Raw genomic sequence first — 24,375 nt, 5'->3', positions numbered from 1 at the left:
CCATAGTAATCAAAATTTATTTTTGTCTCGTTGTGAATCTTGGAAAGAGAGAGTCCTGGGAACTAGTGGCGGTCAACTCTAAAAACAGCAACATTACGTATTTTAATATGGCGAATTGAAAGCATTTCAAAATGGGTTAGTATATTTAGCGATGATCCGTGGTCATACTTTAGAGTTTGTACGATTTGGAAACAGCTGAATACTCTACTTTTTTTCCTTTTTCCAATCATGCTTGGTTCAGGGTTTAGCAAGCAGAAACTTAAGGTGAATTTAAAGCTGGCCATTAACCGACTCAAACTTCTGGAAAAGAAAAAGAGTGAGTTTGAATCCTTGACGTTTTCCTTGACATTTCGCAAGTTCATACTCTCTTTGCAATTATTAAGTTTTTTCCAGTGTTTTTGGAGATGCTTTTATCCCATCGCAATCTAATTTAAAATTACTCTATGCAATGGAAGAGAATCTAACTGAACAATATTCTAGACCTCGTACGTACATACATAATAGAACGCATTGAGGTCCAGAGTAATTTTTCTGTGTTCTCTTACAGCGGAATTGGCTCTGAAAGCAAGGAAAGAAATCGCTGATTATATAAACAATGGAAAAGAGGAAAGAGCGAGAATTAGAGTGAGTAAACTTAACACATTGCCACACAAATGAATTCAAGTTTCTTTGAGAATGTTTAATTTATTTTAATTTTCCAATGACATAAGATTTTGGATCAAGCGTTCCATCCACATTCTTGGTTTTGTTAGAGCGTTCATAAGTGAATACTATTATAGTATAATCTTCACTTGGTAAAATTTCCGTATAGCCCCATCCGACATTATGCATTCAGTTCTTGGATAGAGAAAACAATGACAAAAAAATACATTGCCATTGGGAAAACAAATTTGTTCTACAATAGTATGGGGCTGTGCTGAAACCTAACCTCTGTACTTTTGCTAATGTCATCAAATTGGCTAATGACTTGCATTTGATGTATCAAATGTACTGTGCAGTTGAGAAGAATATATATCTTCTTAATTTCACTTAACAGTAACCAGTTAGCTATTGAACAGTAGAAATTTCTTTAGATTTATTGTGCTAGTCTTATTCTTATGGCAAATCAAAATCAATGGGCCTTTCTCTTTGAATACCATCATTGTCAGTTGGGATATACCCTGTCTGGAGATATTCTTTTTGAAATGTTGACAAAATAACCACCATTAGATCCTGATTGATCCTGAAAAACATATTTATTGGCAGACATTCTATACCGCAGTTCAGATTGACCAAAGTAATATCCATTAGGCATTACTAGAATACTTAAACAGAAGTGGACATTATTTAAAGTTTTTAATTTAAAATCTTTTAAATCTGAATTTGCTAATAACATGGTACTGAACCACTGTTACCCATCCTGTAACCCTTTCATACCCAAGTTCTTATTAGTAATTCTCCTTACTGTCTGACATACAATTCCTCCGATGCTAGGTGTAAGAATTTGGTATTGGATCAACTAATAATCCCTCAGTTGATATTTGTCTTTTTTCTTCTCACTTGTCTGCTTAATATTGTATTGATTTTGTTAGGAGAAATTCTGTCTTGGTCATTCATGGGAGTTATAGGGTTAAGATCCTAAAGTAATTCTCTTGACCTTGGATGTAATTATTAAAAATACTGCAAAGATCTCAAGAAACATGTAGGGTAAAATCATAAAAAAATATCCCAAGATCTGCAATGTTTTGTACATTTTTGTTGAACCACTAACTAGACATGCAAATGCATACACAATAAGAGTGCATATAACAATGGCTTCCCTCGTGAGTAAAGGAGCAAACCTCTGACAAACCTCAGACTCAGAAATTATTTGTCAAGACAAACTTCATGTGGACTTCATTTGAACTTCGTAACCTTGAACCTTTCTTTACTGAACTCAAAAATTTACCATCTCTCTTATTTTATTTTACAAACATGATGCTATTGACATTGCTGATCCTAAAAGTGTGCAGGACCAGTGTTATATGAACTTCGTAATAGACCTCACTCACCGTAGAGTCTCTGGCTCGGTGGTAGAGCCTCGGAGTGCGTTATCCAAAGGTCTGAGGTTCATTTCTTCATGGGGACTCAGAATGTTTACTTTGTCCTGCGCTCATGGCAAGACGAAAAACATCTTTTTTATTTCTTTACTGAGCTCAAAAACTTATTATCTCTCTTATTCTATTTTACAAACTGGATGTGTCTGTTAAAAATTCATTTGATGGTATTCATGGCTGTATGTTTCCAAGGTGGAGCATATTATCCGAGAAGACTATTTAGTTGAAGCAATGGAGATGTTAGAATTGTTCTGTGATCTTCTGTTGGCCAGATTTGGTTTAATTGAGACCCAACAGTGAGTACAAAATGCTTCTTATTACACGCACTAAAAGAGCTGTAATGAAGAGTTTAGGTTACAAATTAAAGCTTATTTTGATATGATAACATACTGTGAACAGTTGCAAATTCAAAACCCTGAAAAACTAACAACCCTGAATGTGCATAACACTATTAGATCATTTATAGGGTGTTCATAGTAATAAGTTCACGCGCAGGTGTGTTTATTCACAGCCTCTTTATAACCCAGTAATTTATGCCTGCATTAAGTTCCAAAAGTATTTTGTCACAGATATGATTGAGTATTTGTTACCAAGGATTTCAGTCGAAGCTGGATACCCACACACTATTGTGGCCACTTGTGAGACCTCCTTACTACTCCCTCTGTTTAGGTACACACCAATTAAGGCTGGAATGCTTATGTACCATTTCTTTAGTTATCATTACCCAAAATGAATTATGAAGTTTAATTTAATACTTTTTCTTTGATAATGTTAGATTCTGTGATGAAGGAATGGTCGAGGCAGTCACAACCTTAATCTGGGCAGCACCACGGCTTCAGTCAGATGTTCAGGAGTTACGAGTGGTAAGCCCTGTGATGTCATACAAATGATCTAACATTAGGGATCACAAATTATTTTCTTGTATGGTACTATATAACACTGATGCAAACCTGTAAATCTAAAATCTTAAGATTATTTGAATTTGGATAACATGTCTGCCCTTTCTCTCCTAATTGCCCACTTTTGTCCAGAAATGCATGCAGTCACAAAAATAATAGATTTGAGGAAATTTTGTCAAAGTGAATGAATTTTCATGGATTTGAAGATTTTGGTGAATTTTCACCATTTTTATTACTGCATGCATTTCTGGTCATACCTCGATTCCCAAATTTATTGCAGTGACTGTTTGCCTCAATTTCTCAAAGACTCGCACTAAAATTCAATATCACTGAGATGGATGCACAACATTTAAAAAGAAAATAAAATAAAATTACTGTATTATTAATAATTATTACCAACAATAATGATGATGACTGAAGAAAGAGTTACAGTGGTAGTGAAGGACAACATTTTGTATTCTTGGATAAAATTAATTTATAAATTAATTGTTTGCATCATTTGCCAATTATCATTCAATTGATTTAATTTATTGGTTTTTGTCATTTCATGCAGATCTCTGACCAGCTAGGACTGAAATATGGCAAAAAGTTTGGACATGAAGCTGCGATCAATGCCAATAGTACAGTGAATCAAAGAGTGAGTGTTAACTTGACTGTAATTTGACATTATTCCTGATAGCTTTTACATTCTAAGTTTATTTATACTGGATTTTAACTAATTTCCTTTCGAAATGGTAACTGGACATTTCGCACAAAAGACTTTTCGCACAAGTCTTTTAGCACAAGTTTTGGACTGTTCGCACAATTCTTAGTGGTCATTTCGCACAATAATCATAAGTGAGAAACATCAATATAATAGGTATACTGATTGATACTGATAAGACATCTCACCCTCACAAGATCCAATGGTGAGAATGTAGACATTTACATAATAACTTCAACTAGATCAAAATGCTTGTGAACATGATCACTATTCTTACTTGAAGAAAGGAAAGGTACAAATCTCTCTCTCCATGAAAATGTAAAGAACTCCCTATTCGAATGACTACTTCTATAAATTTTCCTTTGTTGCACGAAAAACCTTTTAGTGTTTACAGTATCATCCACTACAAAGTTAACATGCAAACATGACGACCCATGCTAAGGACACCATGTTGATTTCGAAAGTAATTGTCACCAGTCTTCCCTCCTTGTAAAGGTCGCCTTCAAATAGCATGTTTTATCGATCTGTAAGAGTTTCAAATAAAGCTATTGAAAACTTGCCTCTTATATCTTCGTTATATAATGAAAATTAGGCATACTGGTAATACGTACAGCAAAAACAGTTCAACGTTAATAACTTGATATTCAGAGAGTGATTCACATCGAAGGTCGGCACGTGCAAGTGTCGTGATTTGACAACTTGAATGTGTCAGTGTAGGTAGTAACTAGTGATCTTGCAGAAAGACAAGCTCGATCTGTAATCATTTTAAAGATCGTAAAGTTTAATACATCTACCAAGTAGTAACCTTTCAAATTATTCAAATAACAATTAGCTGAGCAAGGGAGAGTTCAGTATCGATCGATAAGCGTCATATTATATATTTACACAGAAATTTTGTAAATAGGTCTTTTCTCCTTTCAAATACAAAGTCAAACAGTTTGCAGGTTTTTTACTTTGACTTCAGAGGAGGGAGGATTGGTGACAATTACTTTCGAAATCAACGTGGCATCCTTAGCATTGGTTCATCGTGTTCGTATGTTTGTAGTGGATGATGCACTGTCAAAACTAAAAGGTTTTTCATTTAACAAAGGAAAAGTAAAAGAAGTAATCGTTTGAATAGGGAGTTCTTTACATTTTCATAGAGAGAAAGATTTGTTCCTTTCTTCAAGTAAGAATAGTGATCGTGTTCACAAGCGTTTCGATCTAGTTGAAGTTATTATGTAAATAAATGTTTACGTTCTCACCGTTGGACCTTATTGAAAGTGACATGTGAAGGTGAAATGTCTTATCAGTATCAATTAGTATACCTTTTATATTGATGTCTCTCACTTATAATTATTGTGCAAAATGACCACTAAGAATTGTGTGAAAGGTCCAAAACTTGTGCTAAAAGACTTGTGCGAAAAGTCTTTTGTGCAAAATGTCCTGTATTCCTTAAACCATATTAAATAAAAGATAAACATGAAAAATTGCTCACTAAATTATAGCGTGGCTTTAAACTATGACAGATTGTTATCCAGATAAAAAAGAAAGATATTTACTAGACACAGTACACTAGCTGAAAACTACAGATACCTATTGATTCTAGGAACGGTGTGGAGTGGATGTCTGTTCAGTGTGTAATGTCATCATGTGGTTGTGCATACATTGCTGTTTTTGGAATGAGATTAAGTCCAATGTATTATCAGTTCTGGAATTAGTGTACATTGTTCAACCTTATTTATGTGATATCAATCTTTTAACTGCACTGATCATTCAAGTAATGCATGGTATGGGCACAGCATTTGTTTTAATTGGTTATTATCGTGAAGTAACACTTCAACTGATAATATCAGTCATGAAGTTTTTGGAATGGTGTTCCTGCTCTAGTTTGAGATAACTGAAGTCTGAAGTCTGTAGCTGTCTAAAATCTGCAAATAGACAACACGTTTCACTGGACACAGGTGTTCCATATAACTATATAGTTCTACCATCATAAAAGGTTTTAAATCTAAAACATTTTTCTGTGAACTTTCTTTTATCTGTAGCTCATCCTGAAACTTGATCCTAGACCACCACCAAAGACACTAGTGGAAAATTATTTGATAGAGATTGCTCGCAGTCATGGTGTACAGTTTGAACCTGATCCATCAGTGCTAGGAGTAAGTAGATACTTGCAATAGCTCCAATGTGATGAATTCCTGTTAAACAAGGAAAAGGTTAAGTATGGACTGGAGCCAAGTGGCTCATTCAGCAGGAGCTTTGTTCTGTTAATTCAGCATTATGCCATTTGCATTATGCTATGCCCCCTAGGATGGGATACCACACCATGCAAGTAGCCATGCCACTAGCCATGCAATTAGCTTATGCCACTAGCCATGCAATTAGTTACACAACTAGCTAAATTGAATGCCACTAGCTGATTTTTCAGCTATGACCCAATCTATGCTACTAACATCATACCACTCGCCCTGGATGGGAGTCCATACCTGGGCTAGTGAATCATGATTGAGTGATTGTGGCACAAGTTAAACATCACATTAATAATTATTGAAATCTTTTTCAATAGGAAGCTCAGATACCTCCTGATGACGACATCAAGCCAAGGCCACCTAGTGGAGGAGGTTCTAGCGGTGGAGGAGGTCACATTGGATTTGAGGGCTATGGAGCAGGCTTTAATGGGCCTAGTATTCCACCCATGACAGGAGGTAACATGGGATATGCAGCATACCCTCCACCAACACATGTAAGTCGTTGTTACACCATAACTGCGTAATGTAAATTTAGGTAACCCTTTCACCCCCATGATCTCATTTAGTAATTCTCCTTACTGTCATACAACTCTTACGATCATGTTAGTTCAGAGAATTTGGTATTGGATCAACTTATTCCATCTCGTCACTTATCTGCTTGATGTTGTCTTGATATGGTAATGAGAAATTCTGTCTTGGTCATTTACAGGAGTGAAAGGGTTAATATTGCTGGGGCCTCCAGTCTAAATATGGTTGTTATGATTGATATTGATGGTAAGCACTTTTGGAGGTTTTCACCATAAGATGGGGTAACATCTCAAGGCATAGTACTCAGTCATGCAACTGAGGAAAGAAAGGCACTCAAAATATCACAACATTTACAAAATAATTTGATACAATTTGTTAAATTTGAAAATGATAATATTAACATGGCTGCATCTTTTTTACTCCACAGGGAAATGTCCCACCCTACCCCTCTGGTCCACCAGATGTACCACCCAGTTATCCCTCAGAAAAAAAGCTACCTCCCTACCCTGGGGGCCCTTTTAACAACCACAATGCTGCCCCCTCTCCGCCAGGTATGACTATTGACAATGTTGGTTTCTTGTAATGTTTAGTTAAATAGATGACCTTCTAAAACTTGGCATTTCTCTTTAGTTTTGCAATTAGTATAAATCACATTCATTTACACTTTTGTACTTAGTTGCCAAGCCTTTAATTTGGAGTGAGGCACAAGGTGACCTAATGTTGTGACAAAGACCAGTATCTAGTTACCATGATAACAAAGTAATTTACTTTTGAGAAAGAGCAACATTTGTATCTTAACAAAGTCCTATTTGCCTTGCTCCTGTTCAAAGACTCGGCAACTAAGCACACAATTATTAAATGGGCTATTCTGACTTGCTCCTGATTTTGTAGGGATACATTGTATGCCCTTGCCTCTTGAACTCTTGTAATTGTTCAACATGCTGCTTTTTTCATAATATCAGGAGCAATTGCCACAGAAGGGAATGATAACAGAAGGGCAAAATTATTTGCTAGAGGGTGTTTTCTTTGACACAAAATTCTCTTAACCTCTTACATCCAATGTCAGGGTTCATATTCTCCATACTGTTCTCTATACATTTCCTATGGTACTGACAAAAGGAATTTGTTTAACAGTCAAGAGCTCCTTTAGTGAATGATCATTTCTTTTTTTATTCTCATGACCTCAATGTTTGATTCAGCACTCACACATGGCCTCTTTTTTCAGCTCCTCATCAGCCTCCTGCTCCCAGTGCACCACGCCCTTCATCAGGCCCCAGTTTCCCAGACCTTCCTGCAGTACCTACAGATTTACCAAACTTGCCTGATAGTATTCCAGGGGGGAACAGTGCTGGCGGTGAAGATGTAGACTTTGATGATCTTACTAGGAGATTCGAAGATCTTAAGAAGAAGAAGTAGACTTTGCAAAAATTTTTGTTCATGAATGTTGTGAAATGTAATCAAGCTCATGCTGTCTTTAAATACAATTTTGTGGTCACTGGTAAATCTGCCGTTTGTATCAGTAATTTTATGCCACTCTCTCTGGATGGGTGTTGGAGCAATTTTCACTTGGTGTACAAAATTCTTTTCCTACCATTTGATTGGTCTACAAACTTTATATCATCCACTCAACCAATCAGATGTAAAATGACTATATATGTAAAACCAATCAGGGCTTAGTTAATCCTGTAGCCAAGGTTTTTGAGTTGAATTCTAGGTCCAATGTTATTATATTTGCCTTTATCCGATTACCTTTTGTGGTTTTTTTGTTTAGACATCACATTAATGAATCAAAGAGCACTCCTTTCTGGCCCCCATCCATGTTGCTGTACATTTGGCTCTGGTTGTTCAAAGGTCAGGTAATGCTATTTACGGGATAAATTTCCATCCACTGGATAATGCTGTATGTTTTGCTATCTCTTATCTGCTGGATGGCAATTTTTCTGTTGGATAGTGTTATCTGCCATTTTTACAACTGGGCTCTGTTCAGTAATATATCACAGATGAGGTCAAAATGTGGTGAAAACAAAACAAATGGTGCATGAGGCATGGTCAAGTGTGTCACTGAAGTACTTACCACATATTGAAGTCTTCTGTGATCTATTCTTATACAGAATAACAGCAACATGGAATTTATTTGTTTTTTATGATGACAAAGCAAAAGTTTGTTAATGGTGAGGCCATCCATGCATCTGTTCTCCAATAAATCATGAACCATGAGCAAGAACCAATCAAAATACTTGCATAATTCAGCTTATTATATAATTTCAAATAATGCACAAAGTATGTATCTTTTCAGGGAGGTATGTCACACTGAATTTCACAGATTACCAGATGTGATTAAGAATAGAATTTTTTTCTAGTCTGTTTACTTTTGTTGTTGGTGGTGTTTTTCTTTCTTTTTTTTTTTTTTTTATTAATTTTCTGTCATTTGAATTGTTGTTATTACGATTATAATTATTATTATCAATATCATTGTCATTATTGTTTTTATTATGATTTCCATTATCGATTGTTTTGGCATAAGGAGAAAACTCAGTATAGTTGGTTTTTTGTTGTTTTGCAGTTTTTTTTAAGTGCACAAATTGGCAATTCATAATGGTAATTATTGTTAAATGTTGATGTAAAAGAGCAGTTGACTTGTATCAACTGTTTTAAAGCTTTGAGTCCTCTGATATGGCTTATATTCACTGATAAGTTTTGACTACTGTGCATACATATATTGTGGCAATTAATTTTTAAAAATACTCTTATTTTTAATTTGATCTGCCTTTCTACTATAAGTGCAAACAAAAATTGCTGTTGACAGAAGGTACTACTGAATAAAACAGCCAGGTAACTTACAAAATTTACAAACTATAGTCTGTCTTTCATCCAGCTATTTGCACAAGACTAACATACTTGTAAGTTCATTTGAAGCTAATTTAAAAAAGGTTATTGCTCAATGCACAGTGCATAGCTTATTAACCCATTACACCCTAACATCAGTAAGCATATTCTCCATACTGTTCTCTATATATTTCCTAAGGTGCTGACAAGGAGAATTTGCTTAACAATCAAGAGTTTCTTTAGCTGGTGATCATTTCCTTTATTCCTATGACCTTATTATTTGATGTAACAGTGTAAGGAAACATTATAAGCTAGTGACCCTAAGGGGCCTTATGGGTTAAAAGATGTAGCCCCTGTAAATAAATGTTTATGGATAATACATTTAGGCACATTTATTTATTTATTTTTTTGTTTTTTTTTTGTTTTTGCTTTTTTTGTTTTGTTTTGTTATTTTAGTTCCCTTTTAGCTTGCCAAAGCAATTTACCTGCCTATAGAAAAGGCTTCAGAAAGTGACTTAAAGCTTTCACATCTCGAAACATCTAAAGAGATGAAAAAAATGCTACATTCCTGAAAGCCAATTTTTTTAAAAGTATAAATAAACTGGACATAACCTTTTTTTATTTTCCAGTGAAACCAAGGTATTGATGATTTTGAAATTTTTGAAAGGATGTTTCCCAGTGAATTTTTCAAATAACTTTATTGCAAAATGTTATTTATATTTAACACTGAAACTTATTTTCTAATCATTCATTACAACAAACTGAAAATAACTTTTAATTCTTACTTATTCAATGCATTCCCAATTTGTCTCGCCTTGTAGTATGGAATAAAACGCAAGACTATTTTTCAAAACAGTTTAGAACTAAAAAATAAGCTTAATTGGAAAGTCAGTAGCCACCTCTAATTATGACATAATTACCCAGTAGATGCCTATTTTTAAAAACAGTTGTCACCTTCCTTCTTGTGCTTGTTGATTACTTATACATGTGAAGTTATGCAATCATAAATCGTTCTTGAATTGAAGCTTCATTAAAAATATATTTTCTTAGATTGAAATACACGCACTTAATCTATCCTGACCAATCAATTAAGAAACATGGACGGGCAAGAGGCGAGGGATGGAGAAGACTAAAACGGCTTAAGATTGACGAACTAGCAAGACCTGGGCTGATTACTTCAAGTCAAAAGGTTTTTATCTCTAAGAGTAATTGTAAGTCTAGATATTATCGCTAAGAGTTCTTCCTGACAAGTGATAAAACAGCATTAAAAATAAAACAAACCACCGGTAAGGAGCGGCTCAATAAGCAAAGTTCACTTTTGAAAAAGTCTATTTCAAAATATACACCTTTTTCTGATCATGGCTAGTAACAAGAATACGCCCGTCTGGTGCATTTGTTATTGCCATAGGCTTAGGTAAACGAGTGATACATTTGCCGGTGAAGCGACCGTCTAAAGAAAACTGCTGAACTCGTTTATTTTCAGTGTCACATACTAGAAGATTATTGGAGCTGTCTACAAGCAAACCACGCGGCCTTCGAAATTGTCCATGTTGATCCCCTCGTTCGCCAAACTTGTATAAGAATGTTCCTGACAGATCAAAAGCTTTTATGCAGTGGTTGCTTGTATCAGATACGAGAAACATATTTTTGTGAAAAATGCAGCAGGTTGGCCGTGCAAGTTTCTCTGGGCCTTTGTCTCCAAATGTAAAAATAGATCTTCCTTCCTTTGACATCACCTGTATCCTATGATTGCTACTCTCGGTTACAACAATGCGCTCTTCATCATCCACAGTAACGTATACTGGATTAGTTAGCTCTCCTTTTTCTTCACCGATTTTTCCAAAACTTTTCACCACAGTTCCTGTCTGAATATCTAGTTGTAGTATTTTGCAATTCGTGAAGTCTGAAATAAGGACCTCGTTGTCATTTAAAAACGAAATGCCAACAGGGTGCTGAAATAATCCTTTGTTACTACCCTTGCCTTCAATTTTTCTCAAACAGTTGCCATTTTTGTCAAAGACATAAACACAGTGGCCATTGTTATCCGTCACAACTATCTGGCCTTCTGTATTCACAGCAATTCCAAATAACCCTCTAAGCTTGTCCCCCGGAAGGAGCTTTAACGTCAACTCACCGACCACAACAAGTTCACGTTCTTTTACCTGCACAGTCATGGGACAGGGCGGTAGTTTATCGCCATTAATCTTCACTTCAATGTTGTAGGCCCCAGGTACTTTGGGAGTAAAGTTCAGCCTAACATTTCTGTCATATTCCTCATCAACAGTCACGTTTGTCACATCTTTGGTGGGTGTTACGAGGAATTCGACTTGATCTTCAGGGTAGTCACTCATCTCTCCTCCAGATGTCCGTGGGCACAACGTAAAATTTGCCTGTACATTAACCTGAAAAGTTTGATTCAGTCCTTCGAGGGTTGATCTGGCTACGATTGCCGGCTTCTTGGAGACTTGAATAGAACCCAGTTTAAAGTTGTCTTGCGATGCGGCGGTAAATTTGACAAATGTAGCCTGGCGATGTTTTGGAACCTCTACTCCACGAAGCTCTTCAAGTTTTAAGTTGTTTTTGTTCTGTATGATATCCGCAGCTGATCTTCGTTGCACCAAATTCTCCGCAAATTCAGCTTCTTGACTCATCTGTTTTACCTTAGATATTAGTTCTTGTTTAGCCGAGTTGATTCGCTCCATTCTCCTCCTACGCGTCATTTCTAAAGACTCTAGGAGCTGTTTTTCTTGTTGTCGCGTCATTCTGATCACGTATTCAGTTGCATCCGACACTTCCTGTTTAGCCATTGCGATGATCCTTTCCACATCCTCTGATGTTTTCTCTAATTTTCTTAACTCTGCTCGAAATAAGTTTGCCCTTTCCTTGATGGTCTCGACAGTCAACATAATGTTTTTCCTATCCTCTTGCACTGCATTTTCAAGCACGTCAAACGCATGACCTCGGTGGTCTTCAGCGACGCAAATTGGACAAATACACGCCTCACACGAGGAGCAGTAATATCGTACTCTTTCTTCCGTATGTTGCGGGCAAGTCTCTTCCGCGTCAAAGACACCTAACAGACTTTTGTGTAAAAAGCTGTTAGGCAAACCGTCGAAGCGATTGCCTTCCGGTAAATCGATTTCTGCCTGACACTCGGGACATCTGAATTTCCCTTGTCTCTGGCTCACTCTGGCATGTCTCTCTAAACACTCACAGCAAAATGTGTGAAGACATGATATAGTTTTAGGTTGGGTGTAGGTATCGAGACAAATCGAGCAAGTAACTTGCTGCTTGAGATTCTTATAGAGAGGATCCATGACGATCGCCTTAAACTGCAGTAAACTAATTCGTTTTTCAAGCGACAAGGCCTGACAAAACGCGTATATGAAATCGGAGATATTATTTCAGTTTCTGAGAAAACAGCACAAAGTCCATCGCAACTGAGCTCCTCTGGCCAATGAATGAGTTGCCAGGAATCGGCTCCCTCTGCATGCGCAAAGGGTTGTGGGATCGCCGCGGGGCAAACAACGCAAATTGCTACCAAGAAATGTATAACAACAGTCGTTGTAACCCTTTACACCCTAACATCAGTATGCATATTCTCCATAATGGTCTCTATAAATTTCAAAATGTGCTGGCAAGGAGAATTTGTTTAACAATCAATAGTTTTTTCAGTTAATTTTCCTTTCCTTTATTTTTATGACATTGATGATCGGTTCATGTGTGATATTGAAAGGAGAAATTAGATGCTGATCGCTCTCAGGGATTAAAGGGTTAAGGATCACCCGGACGTTTGTATAACTCAATCGTTTCACAATAAGACCGCAAATCTTTTGGTGAGATTGTTCTTCTTAGTTCTTAGACTGTCATCGATGTGCAGTTAGAGGAGTCCGAGGAAGAAATGTTTAATTCCCTGTAGCTTTACAAAAGGATGGGCAGCGCATAAAAAGATTCAAACAAACCGGCTTTGTTTCAGATTCCTAGAAAACAGAATAAAGTCAGCCGTCAACTTATTTATAATTAAGGCTGTCACTTCATGGGTCAGTTGACCTCTGTTGCAACTTCAGACTGTTTATCTATTGCGAAATGACTGAAGTGAATTTACAGTTGTCTTTCTAAGATATTTACTGTTTGAAAATTCGCCGTTGGATAAACGAAGAAAGAATTCACGGATTTTACCTGAAGGGAAATTTTTGGAGCCTCATGAGAGGGAAAGATTTAGATGAAAAATGTAAAGATTCTAAAAAAAGTGCAAAACGCGCGCAAAAGATCAATATTACAAATCTTTTAACTTTCATCACTGCCAATCTGTTTCAGTTACAGTTATAATCGGTAGAATCTGAGTACGAGATTACACCTTCATAGTTCTTTGAAATGTAGTCAACGCGTCCTTCCCTTCCTTCCCTTCCTTCCCTCCCCTCTCTTCCCCTTTTACAAATCTTTTAGCCTTCAATAGTCTCGTACCCAGACCTTTTACGGCCAAGCGGCCAGGGTAAATCGATTTTTGCTTGACACTCGTGGCATCGGAATTTCCTTTGTCTCTGGTTCTCTGTTGCATGTCTCTCTAAACACTCACAGCAAAATGTATAAAGGCATGATAGAGTTTTGGGCTCAGTGTAGGTATCGAGAAAAATCATGTATACTAAGTAACTTGTTTCTTGAGACTCTTCAAGAGATGATTCATGACGATCGCCTTAAACTGTAGTAAACTAATTCGTTTTCCAAGCGAAGAGCCCAAGCAAAATACTCATACGAAATCAAGGATATCACGGCTCTGTTTCCGAGAAAACAGCAAAGTCGCAACTAGATTCTCTTGGCCAATCAAATATGAGGACTTAGCTGACCTTTTCTTGGGACGTAATGATGAATGGACTTTGTTGTCTGAGGTATAAATAACATCCATGCTAGGACATTCGTCAAATGGGTAACTTAACGTTTTCCTGCTATATATTCTCAATCTAAAAAGAAAGTCAAATTTTTAGTTTTGTAGTTTTTCTGATGTACTGGACATTTCTGAGGACTCGCCGTTAAATTTCTTGGTCATCATTATTCAAATCGCTACCGACGACGATGTACAGAAATGCCTCGGCTAATTACTTCTAGTCTAAAGGTTTTTGTCCCTAAGAGTAATTGTAAGTCAAGATATCATCGCTAAGAGTTCTTCCAGACAAGTGATAAAACAGCATTAAAGACAAAACAAAATACAGGTAAGGAGCGGCTCAAGAAGCAAAGTTCACTTTTGAAAAAGTCTATTTCAAAATGTACACTTTTTTGTCACTATCGCTAGTAACAAAAATACGCCCGTCTGGTGCTTTTGTTATCACTTTAGGCTTAGATAAACAAGTGATAATTTTGCCGGTGAAGCGACCGTCTAAAGAAAACTGCTGAACTCGGTTATTCCCGGAATCACATACTAAGAGATTATTGGAGCTGTCTACAAGCAAATCATACGGCGTTGTAAATTGCCCATCTTGATTCCCTTCTTTGCCGAACTTGTATAGGAATGTTCCTGACTTATCAAAAGCTTTGATGCAGTGGTTGCCTCCATCAGATACGAGAAACATGTTTTTGTTAAGAATACAGCAGTTTGGATATTGGAGTTTCTCTCGGCCATTGTCTCCAAATGTAAAAACAGATTCTCCTTCCTTCGACATCACCTGAATCCTATTATTTCCCCACTCACAACAATGCGTTCTTTATCATCCACAGTGACGCCTACTGGATTATTTAGCTCTCCGTTTTCTTTACCGAATTTTCCAAAACTTTTCACTACAGTTCCTTTCCTGTCTGAAAATAAAGTCGTTGTATTCCCTTTCCCCCTTTCTGCTATTTCCGCAATCTGCAATTAGGACTTCGTTGTCATTTAAAAACGAAATGCGTTCAGACGGATGAAATTGTCCTGTATTGCTACCCTCGCCTCTAGTTTTTCTCAAACGGTTGCCATTTTGTCAAAGACATAGACATAGTGGCCAAATGTATCTGTCACAACTATCTGGCCTTCTGTATTTAAAGTTATTTCACTTAACCGTTCAATCGTGTCCCCTTGAAAGAGCTTTAACTTCAACTCGCCGACCACAACAAGTTCACGTTCTTTTACCTGCACAGTCATGGGACTGGTCGGTAGTTTATCGCCATCAATCCTCACTTCAACGCTGTAGGCCCCAGGTACTTTGGGTGTAAACTTCAGCCTAACATTTCCGTCATATTTCTCATCAACAGTCACGTTTGTCACATCTTTGGCGGGTGTTATTAGTAGTTCGACTTGATCTTCGCGATCAGCGAACTCTCCTCCAGATGTCCGTGGGCACAATGTAAACTTTGCTTCAATACCAGCCTGAAAAGTTTCCTCCAGTCCTTCCAGAGTTGATTTAGCTGCGATTGCCGGCCTCTCGGTGACTTGAACAAAACCCAGTTTAAAGTTGTGTTGAGATGTAGCGGCAAATTTGACAAATGTAGCCCGGTGATGTTTTGGAAGTTCAACTCCATGAAGCTCTTCAAGTTTCTGCCTCAATTTGTGTTTGTTCTGTATGATATCCGCAGCTGATCTTCGCTGCACCAGATTCTCTGCAACTTCAGCTGCTTGGTTATTTTTTTTTTTTATTAGAGATTTCAGTTCTTGTTTAGCCGAGTTGATTCGCTCCATTCTCTTCCTACGCGTCATTTCTAAGGACTCTAAAAAGCTGTTTTTCTTGTTGACGCGTCTTTGTGATCACGTGTTCAGTTGCCTCCGACACTTCTTGTTTTGCGATCGCGATAATCATTTCCATATCCTCTGATGTTTCCTCTAATTTTCTTAACTCTGCTCGAAACAAGTTTGCCTTTTCCTTGATAGTCTGGACAGCCAACATGATGTTTTTCTTATCCTCTTGCACTGCTTTTTCAAGCACGTCAAACGCATGGCCTCGGTGGTCTTCGGTGACGCAAATTGGACAAATACACGCCTCACACGAGGAGCAGTAATATCGTACTCTTTCTTTCGTATGCTGCGAGCAAGTGACCTGTTGTTGCCTCGGTATGGCTCGGCGATCTTCCGCTTCAAGGACACCTAACAGACTTTTGTGAAAAAATGCTTTTGGGCAAACGGTCGAAGCGATTTCCTTGCGGTAAATCGATTTCTGCCTGACACTCGGGGCATCTGAATTTCCATTGCCTCTGGCTCACTCTTGCATGTCTCTCTAAACACCCGCAGCAAAATGTATGAAGACATGATATAGGTTTAGGCTCGGTGTAGGTATCGAGACAAATCGAGCAAGTAACTTGTTTCTTGAGACTCTTCAAGAGAGGATTCATGATGATCACCTTAAACTGTAGCAAACTGATTCGTTTTTCAAGTGACGAGCCCTTTCAAAACACTTCTACGAAATATCAGCTACTATTTCAGTTTCCAAGAAAACAGCACAAAGTCCATCACGGCTGACTTCCTCTGACCAATCGCATTTCAGAACTTAGACGCATTCCTTTGGCTGACAAGAACGTCATCAGCTGAAACCGAAATAATAATTCGTGATTTGCATCTCTTTGGCCAGACATTCGACTATATTTCTCATCTCTCTTACTTGAAGTTTATATCCTCGGCTTAGTCATTCCCAGAGATCTTTGAAAACACAGATATCTTAACGCTTATGGTTTTGAAGACACAATTAATTGAAAACAGAAAATCAATAGTTTTCTTTTAGAAAACCATAAAGCTACTTTTTACGACCATACCTAGACTTCTGAGAGAGCAGAACGGAAATCTGTCATGACTTTACTGGTCACTTTAATTGGATAGATTTGTCGACCTCTTCAGTTTGTGACTTATAACTGCATCTGTTTACTTCAATTTACTCGTTTTAGTGGATGATGGAAATCATAGCTAACAACTAATAGTTTTAATAAACAGTTATTGTCGAAACGAAACGCCATCACGTTACGTAAATCGACAATTGCTAATCAAACATCCACGGACCGTTTGAATTATTTGTTATTTGTTGTAAGTGTTGTAGCTTTTGTTATTGAATAGGGTATGTTGTTCAACAACATCGGTAATCGTGAGGGAAGGAGAATTCAAAGTCATGCAGCAAGGCACGCCAGCTAATTCATGCAAATTAGTCATATGTCGCTTGTTTATTTCGCTTCCCGTTTCGCTCGCACTTTGTTCGCGAGAAATCAGGACGGGGGAGGGGAAGGTAGTGTGGAAAAAGGGAAGAGATAAGATTTGTTGATTCATTTATTTATTGCCTTATCTTTACGTCATTTTCTTCGTGGTAAGGGCAAATACATAAGAGATGGAAAAAGCACTACATTTACTCGTTAAAACTTCCCTTTTTTTTCTTTTACTTCTAAAAATCATATCTTACGATGACAGTAGTGCTCGAAAGAACAAAATACAAACTGGTCATGTGATTCCGGAAAAGAGTGATCCATCAAACCATTGTTGCAGAATTAAGAAAAGCTTTTTAGGTCTGCAATACGTGCAAGAGCTGTGATTGCTGTGGCAAATGGGATTCACAACGATTAAAAACCAATCTTGTAAACTTGCTTCTTCCACGAGATGAGTGACAAGTTCGCTGAGCAATCAGGGACAAGTACTGAGAAGTCTTTATTCGAGTTTATATGAGAGTGAAATCGCTGCAGTCTAGCCGATTACGCGTATGGAAACTTTTAAATAGTGCAAAAAAAATGTTCAAATCTGTGAGGGTTAATCTTACAACGCTAATGACTCTTCACTGCCACAGTTTATCCCTGTTTTTGTCACATGAAGAATTATGCAGTTTAGTTGCCTCAGTTGCGGTTTCCTGATGGTCAATTATAGTTAGACTATAAATGAACACGACATAAACTTTTTTTTTTTATTTCTATTTTCCAGGGAAACCAATTGTTAATGTGATGTTTCCCTCTGAATTTTGTAAATAACATTATTCAAAATGTAATTTATATTTGAAACTGGAAGTTATTTTCTAATCATTCATAACAAAAAATTGGAAATAAATCTCATTTATTCAACCTAAGACCATTTTTCAAAACAGATTAGAGCTAACACTTAAGCTTACTTAGAAACCACCTCTAATTACGACCTTACTACTCGGTAGATGCTCATTTTTTAACACAGTTGTCACCTTACATCTTGTGCTTGTTGATTACTTATACATGTGATTATGCAGCCATAAATTGTTCTTGAATTAAAGCTTCATTGAAGATACATTTTCTTACATTGAAAAACCTGCAGTTAATCTATCCTGACTAATCAATGACTGCAAAAAGCAGCACATGGTCTTGACGTTTTCCAGCTATATATTCTCAGGCTATAAAAAAGTCAAATTTGTCGAATGTTTCACTACACCAAGCAGTTTTACTGCTCCCCTTACTCATTTTTGAGGACTCGTTGTTAAATTTCTTGGAGTAGATTATTCAAATTGCAGCGATACCTTGACCTTAGAGAAAATAAACAAAACTTTAGATCGGAGAAAAAACAATTGATAAAGAACTTAAATAAAAGAGATTAAGACGGCTTGAAACTGACGAGCTTGAAAGTCCTGGGCTAATTACTTCAAGTCAAAAGGTTTTTGTCTCCAAGTGGAATTGTAAGTCTTGATATTATCGCCAATACTTTTTCCAGAAAAATGATGAAACAGTATCAAAATGAAACAAATCACAGGCAAGGAGCGGCTCGAGAAGCAAACTTGAGTTCACTTTTGAGAGAGTCTATTTTAAAATGTACACCTTTTTCTCATCATGGCTAGTAACAAGAATACGCCTGTCTGGTGCTGTTAACATCGCCGTAACATTAGATAAACGAATGATGCTTTTGCCGGTGAAGCGACCGTCTAAAGAAAACTGCTGAACTCGGTTGTTGCCAGAGTCACATACTAGAAGATTATCAGAGCTGTCTACAAGCAAACCATACGGCCAGTTAAATTGTCCATCTTGATTCCCTTTTTTGCCAAACTTGTATAAGAATGTTCCTGACTGATCAAAAGCTTTTATGCAGTGGTTGCCTGTATCGGATACGAGAAACCTGTTTTGGTAAAGAATGCAGCAGGTTGGCCATAAAAGTTTCTCTGGGCCTTTGTCTCCAAATGTGAAAATAGATTCCCCCTCCTTTGACATCACCTGTATCCTATTATTGTCCCACTCGGTTACAACAATGCGTTCTTTATCATCCACAGTAACGTCTAATGGCCTGCCAAACTCTCCTTTTTCTCTGCCTCTTTTTCCAAAACTTTTGACCACGGTTCCTGTCTGAATATTAAGTCGTTGTATTCTGCAATTTCCTGAGTCTGCAATCAGGACTTCGTTGTCATTAAAAAACGAAATGCCATTAGGGTACTGAAATTGTCCTGTATTGCTACCCTCGCCTCTACTTTTTCTCAAACAGTTGCCATTGTTGTCAAAGACATAAACACAGTGGCCAAAGTTATCTGTTACAACTATCTGGCCTTCTGTATTCACAGCAACTCCAAATAACCGTTCAAGAGTGTTCCCTTTAAAGAGCTTTAACTTCAACTCACCGACCACAACAAGTTCACGTTCTTTTACCTGCACAGTCATGGGACGGGTCGATAGTTTATCGCCATTAATCTTCACCTGAATGCTATAGGCGCCAGCTACTTTGGGAGTAAACTTCAATGCAAGATTGCCGCCCTCTTTCTCTTCGACAATCACGTCTGTAACATCCTTGAAGGGTTTAACCAGCAATTCAACTCGACTTTTAAGATCAGCCTGGTTACTCATCTCATCTCCAGATTTCTTTGGATATAACGTAAACTCTGCTTCTACACCAGCCTGGAAAGTTTGATCCAGTCCTTCTAAAGTTGATTTAGCTGCCTTTGCTGTGTCTTCAGTGACTTCAATGAAACCCAGTTTCAAGTCCTTGTGAGATGCTGCAGTGAATTTAATGAATGTCGTCTGCTGATGTTTTGGAACTTCAACTCGCAGAAGCTCTTCAAATTTGGCCCTTAAAGTTTCTTTGTTCTGCATAATATCCGAGCTTGAGGTTCCCTGCACTAGATTTTCCGCAAACTGAGCTGCTTGGTTCATTTGTTTCACTAAGGATTCCACTTCCTGTTTAGCCGAGTTAATTTTATGGAGTCTCGACGCGCGTGTTTCCTCGAGGGATTCCAACGCCTCTCGCTCGCGCTCTCGAATATCTGCGATCATTTCCTCAGCTGCTTGCTTGACGCTTCGCTTAGCCGTTTCCATATTGCTTTCCAGCTTCGAAATGGTTTCTTTAAACTGCTTAATGACTTCAAGGAGCAAGTTTTCCAGTTTCTTGATCAATTTAGCGCCCGACATGATGTTATCCTATTCCTCGTGTGCTACTTTGTCGAGCACAACAACTTTGTGGTTTTGATGATCGGTGACTATGCAAATTTGACAAATGCAAACTTGACACTGCGAGCAAAAGAACCGTGTAATTTCTCTCTCGTGGAACTGCCGAGAACAAAACGGTTGTCTCTTTAACAATGCTTCGTAATCTTCTGTTTTGAAGTCTTGAACTGGTGTGACTTTGTGTCCTTGAAAAGACTTCTTGAGCACTTCATGTGTGTTGAAACAATCAGGGCACATGAATCGTTCGCAGTCGAAGCAGTAGTACATCTGGGGGTTGGTTACGCTGCATTGAAAACAGGTAAAGCTACTTGCCGCACCACCCTTTCGAACAGCCAGAAGATTCAATAAACTCTTATGGAAAAAGCTGGTAGGCAAACGGTCGAAGCGATTTCCATCTGCACTGTAAAATGAAAAGAGCCAAATTGACCCCAAAAGCCAAATTGGCCCCAATTTCTCGAGGGCCAGTTTGGCCCATCAAGGTTCGTTTTGGACTATTTGAGCCAAAACGGGCGTGACAAGTACCATTTCGACCCCTCCAAAATCTGAATTGGCCCCTATGAATTTTACTTTGGAACTTTTTCTCAATTTGGCCCTTCCAAGAGCCAAGTAGGATTGACCAATTTGGCCCCAACGAGGTGCAATTTTTGAAAAAAAAAAGAAAATATGAAAATAATTTTCTTTTTTCGACCATATTTCGTTCCCTATACTATTCCTTATAAAGTGTTCAAATTTTCAACGGTTCCTCTCGTAACTGAACACCGAGTCACACAACGAATTAATCGTTGGCTTTTTCTCGAGACGTGAGCGTGAGCTGCCTGTGATGGCATTAGTCGAACCTAGACCACGTGCGTCGGAAACAATAATGAATTATAGCAGCGAATTCGTCACTGAAGAGGCTGTTTCTTGGCTACAGTCGCATGGAATGAGACTTAAGAAAGGAAAGGTAGGCAAAAGAAATTTCTTAACAACGTATTTTACTGCAACTTTACATTCACAAACTTGACCGCTCCATTGGTCTTTGTTCGTATCTTATCTTGCAGAAAAAGACGGTTGCGGTGGCCAAGATCTCCTTGCGATCGCCCAAGATGCAGACGTACCAAGGCACTACATCCCTATTATAAAAGAGCGTCCAAAGCTCAAGAAATTGATTGCAATGAACGCTGAACCTAGAGATGACACGAGTTCTTCGTCGGTACGATAATTAATTTTCCCACCAGAGAATTTGACGCATGAATGGTTCGCCTCTTCTCCCGAGTCTTGTTGAGTCTCAGCGGTTTCGCAACTAAAGTCACGTGATCAAATTTTGGCGCCGAGAGATAGAGACGGTTACAGTTCGAATACTGCATTTGCACAAGATGGATTTAACTTATTTCAAGATTCTCTGATTTTAGGATCTCTCACTCTGAATTCTTAATCTTTTTCTTGAAAAGATGAACTGATATTTTATGTCTATGTCTTTGTTTGCATCCACTTAAGCTGATTTTTTGGCTCTCACTCTTTCAGCGTGCAGAATCAAGTCCTTCGAGTAAGACGGTTCAAACGTCGATTGATGATTCAGAAAACATCAGCGATTATGAAAATTTAGAGGTGACATTGGCACCGAAAGAAATGGGTAAATCAATATTATAAATCGCTCAAGGATCTCTGTTTTACGGACGAGGCGACAGAACTGAGCACTGTCTAAGTAAGTTCTTGTATATTAAACTTAGCAGGATGGTGAAGAGTACATTATCGACTACTTTCTTTCGATTATATCCTAAAGGAAAACACACAAGGTGCCAGTTGGTCAGTTAAAGATGACAAATCTCGGGGATTGCACCTACAAAAATGGCGAGATTTGCTTTATTTTTATTGAAATATATTAGATATGTATTTACTTGCACCATACATAAAACAAAGTAAACCCAATTTTTAAATCTAGTAAATTAAAAAATTAGTGAATTGATAGGATGTTATCAGACAGTTTAATTTTTTTGAAAACAAATATTTACCTACAGGTTCCTCCTGAATGGCTTTCGAAATTCCAACTACCATCGAGGGTAAGAAACTTTTCCTTGTTTTGTTTTTTAAGTCTACAAGCAATCCTTATTTATTCATGAATACTGAACTAAAACTGAAGTGCATAGATGTATGATTTCTTTTCTTGATAAGTACATATACAGTTTGGTGAAAATACATCATTGATGATCACCATTATTGTGTTTTTATTTCTTATGCACAGTTTGCTTACAAATATTTTGCAACTTTGTAGTTGCAAAAATTTACTGTTCTCCGACAACAAATTAATTTGCTCATTTGTTTGTTTTTTTGTACAGTTCTCTGCCTCAGTAGAGTTGGATACCCAGAAGGGATATCTCATCAGCAGCCTAAAGTACTCTGAGCAACAGTGGATTGCAAAAAAAAAAAATTATTGCAGAGTATCCTTGTATGGTTAGCAGGACACTAGACTAAGTTGACTTGGAAACTGAATGGATTGGTATGGTCTAAAAATCTATTGCTTCACCTCTTCTGCTTGCAGTGAAGAGAGACAATTTTGGGGTGCTGAATCTCTTGCCTTATAATAAAAAGTTGCAAAATAATCACTCTCACCTTTTAAGTTCATGACCTTTGTTCTTGTGTGTTTGTCATCACATGCATTTAATGAAGTTGTGACCATTTTGGAGGTACAAGTCCAAAAAACTGCTACTTTGGTACTAAGATGAACAGCTAAAATTTCTGAGCCCATTTGCCAATGAAGTCCAGATACAAAGGTTTAAGTACTTTGGGGTTGTATTAATTTTTCCTTTTTGTTTAGTTTTTTTGATTTTGCAATTTTTTTAAATATTCCTGTTGTCAAACCATTAGATAAATATTGGACATAGAATAGCTGATTTTTTCCAGATATTTTGGGAGTCATAAATTAGTTTTTCAAGTCTTAAATGGGAGACAAATTACACACATCGAGCTAAACTTCCACTTCCATTTCTGGTGTTTTAGCTTATAGTTTTAGAAAAACAATATGTATATATATATATATATATGTAAATGTGGGGGTAGAGTCTACCTTGGCATAAAGTGCTCAATGCTGTGGTAGTAGAGCTAAGTATACATAAGTTAAAGAATTAAAGAGGACACATCAATTCTCTGTGACACTGAATTTTGCACCTAAGCGCTTGTCAGACAGAACTTTTCTGTCTGACAAGCACTTAGGCACAAAACTCAGTCACAGAGAATTGATGCGTCCTCTTTAATTCTTTAACTTAAGTGTGTATATATATATTCTTTTTTTCTGGCTACAGGCACTTTTTGCACTTTGGCTTGATTTTAATGTGGTTGTAAAACTTGTTTTTATTGCATAGAGTGGCTGATGTTGATTCAGCAATCAGAGATTATGTCCAGCACAAATTTTAATTGTTGGAGATCTTCAATACATCAATCACCTGAATATAGTAACAGAGGGAAGTGTAATTTGTCACTTCTCATAAGAAAAGATTCTTGATGCTCTCATTGGGTTACTTGGCTTATTTATATTTTCTTACAATCGGTCAAAGGCAATTTTGACTTTTTTTAGAGCAAGCATTGCTTGAAATTGGGTACAGGCAGACTCTTGTCACTGTTTCCTCTATTTTCAATGACTTGGCAAATGCCTGCGGTAGTACTTGCTGATAGTTTATATTTTGATAATATCTAGAGTAGTAATATGAGTGCATGTATTCTCACATCCACTGGAAGAATACTCTTTGCTGCTCTAAGGCTCTTTGTTTTTCATATGCACAAATCAAACAAGGTCTATATTCTTGTGCAGGAACTGGACCATTTGTTGC

General features: G+C 37.4%; 3 protein-coding genes and 1 long non-coding RNA gene across 5 annotated transcripts; 2 read left to right on the top strand and 2 right to left on the bottom strand.

Moving 5' to 3' along the window:
- The first annotated feature begins 89 nt into the window (after nucleotides 1–89).
- LOC113678084 (IST1 homolog) lies at nucleotides 90–9,289 on the top strand. Of its 2 annotated transcripts, XM_027194953.2 has the most exons (10): nucleotides 90–135; nucleotides 242–316; nucleotides 548–624; nucleotides 2,268–2,371; nucleotides 2,851–2,938; nucleotides 3,528–3,611; nucleotides 5,705–5,818; nucleotides 6,226–6,402; nucleotides 6,864–6,987; nucleotides 7,662–9,289. In XM_027194953.2, exons 1-10 carry the CDS (start codon nucleotides 132–134, stop codon nucleotides 7,850–7,852), a joined length of 1,038 nt encoding a protein of 345 aa, XP_027050754.2. In that variant the 5' UTR covers nucleotides 90–131; the 3' UTR covers nucleotides 7,853–9,289. The 2 variants fall into 2 exon arrangements, with proteins under 2 accessions (XP_027050754.2, XP_027050753.2); XM_027194952.2 differs by lacking the exon at nucleotides 90–135 and having other exon boundaries at nucleotides 229–316.
- Nucleotides 9,290–9,944: 655 nt separating this feature from the next.
- LOC113678076 (tripartite motif-containing protein 3-like) lies at nucleotides 9,945–15,937 on the bottom strand. Its single transcript, XM_089193582.1, has one exon. It carries the CDS (start codon nucleotides 12,577–12,579, stop codon nucleotides 10,591–10,593), a length of 1,989 nt encoding a protein of 662 aa, XP_089049708.1. The 5' UTR covers nucleotides 12,580–15,937; the 3' UTR covers nucleotides 9,945–10,590.
- A 2,285-nt stretch (nucleotides 15,938–18,222) lies between these two features.
- On the bottom strand, nucleotides 18,223–20,967 carry LOC149034556 (uncharacterized). The gene has a single exon (XM_089193583.1). The coding sequence runs from the start codon at nucleotides 20,534–20,536 to the stop codon at nucleotides 18,947–18,949; it is 1,590 nt and encodes a 529-aa protein (XP_089049709.1). The 5' UTR covers nucleotides 20,537–20,967; the 3' UTR covers nucleotides 18,223–18,946.
- An 803-nt stretch (nucleotides 20,968–21,770) lies between these two features.
- LOC149034555 (uncharacterized) lies at nucleotides 21,771–24,375 on the top strand. The gene is made up of 2 exons (XR_016182867.1): nucleotides 21,771–22,611; nucleotides 22,888–24,375. It is a non-coding gene; the product is annotated as an uncharacterized LOC149034555 (long non-coding RNA).

The sequence above is a fragment of the Pocillopora damicornis genome, chromosome 14, assembly GCF_964200805.1.
Source record: "Pocillopora damicornis chromosome 14, jaPocDami1.2, whole genome shotgun sequence".
Lineage (NCBI taxonomy): Eukaryota > Metazoa > Cnidaria > Anthozoa > Scleractinia > Pocilloporidae > Pocillopora > Pocillopora damicornis.
The sequence above is the reverse complement of the archived record's forward strand: the minus strand, read 5'-3'. Positions and strand labels throughout refer to the sequence as shown.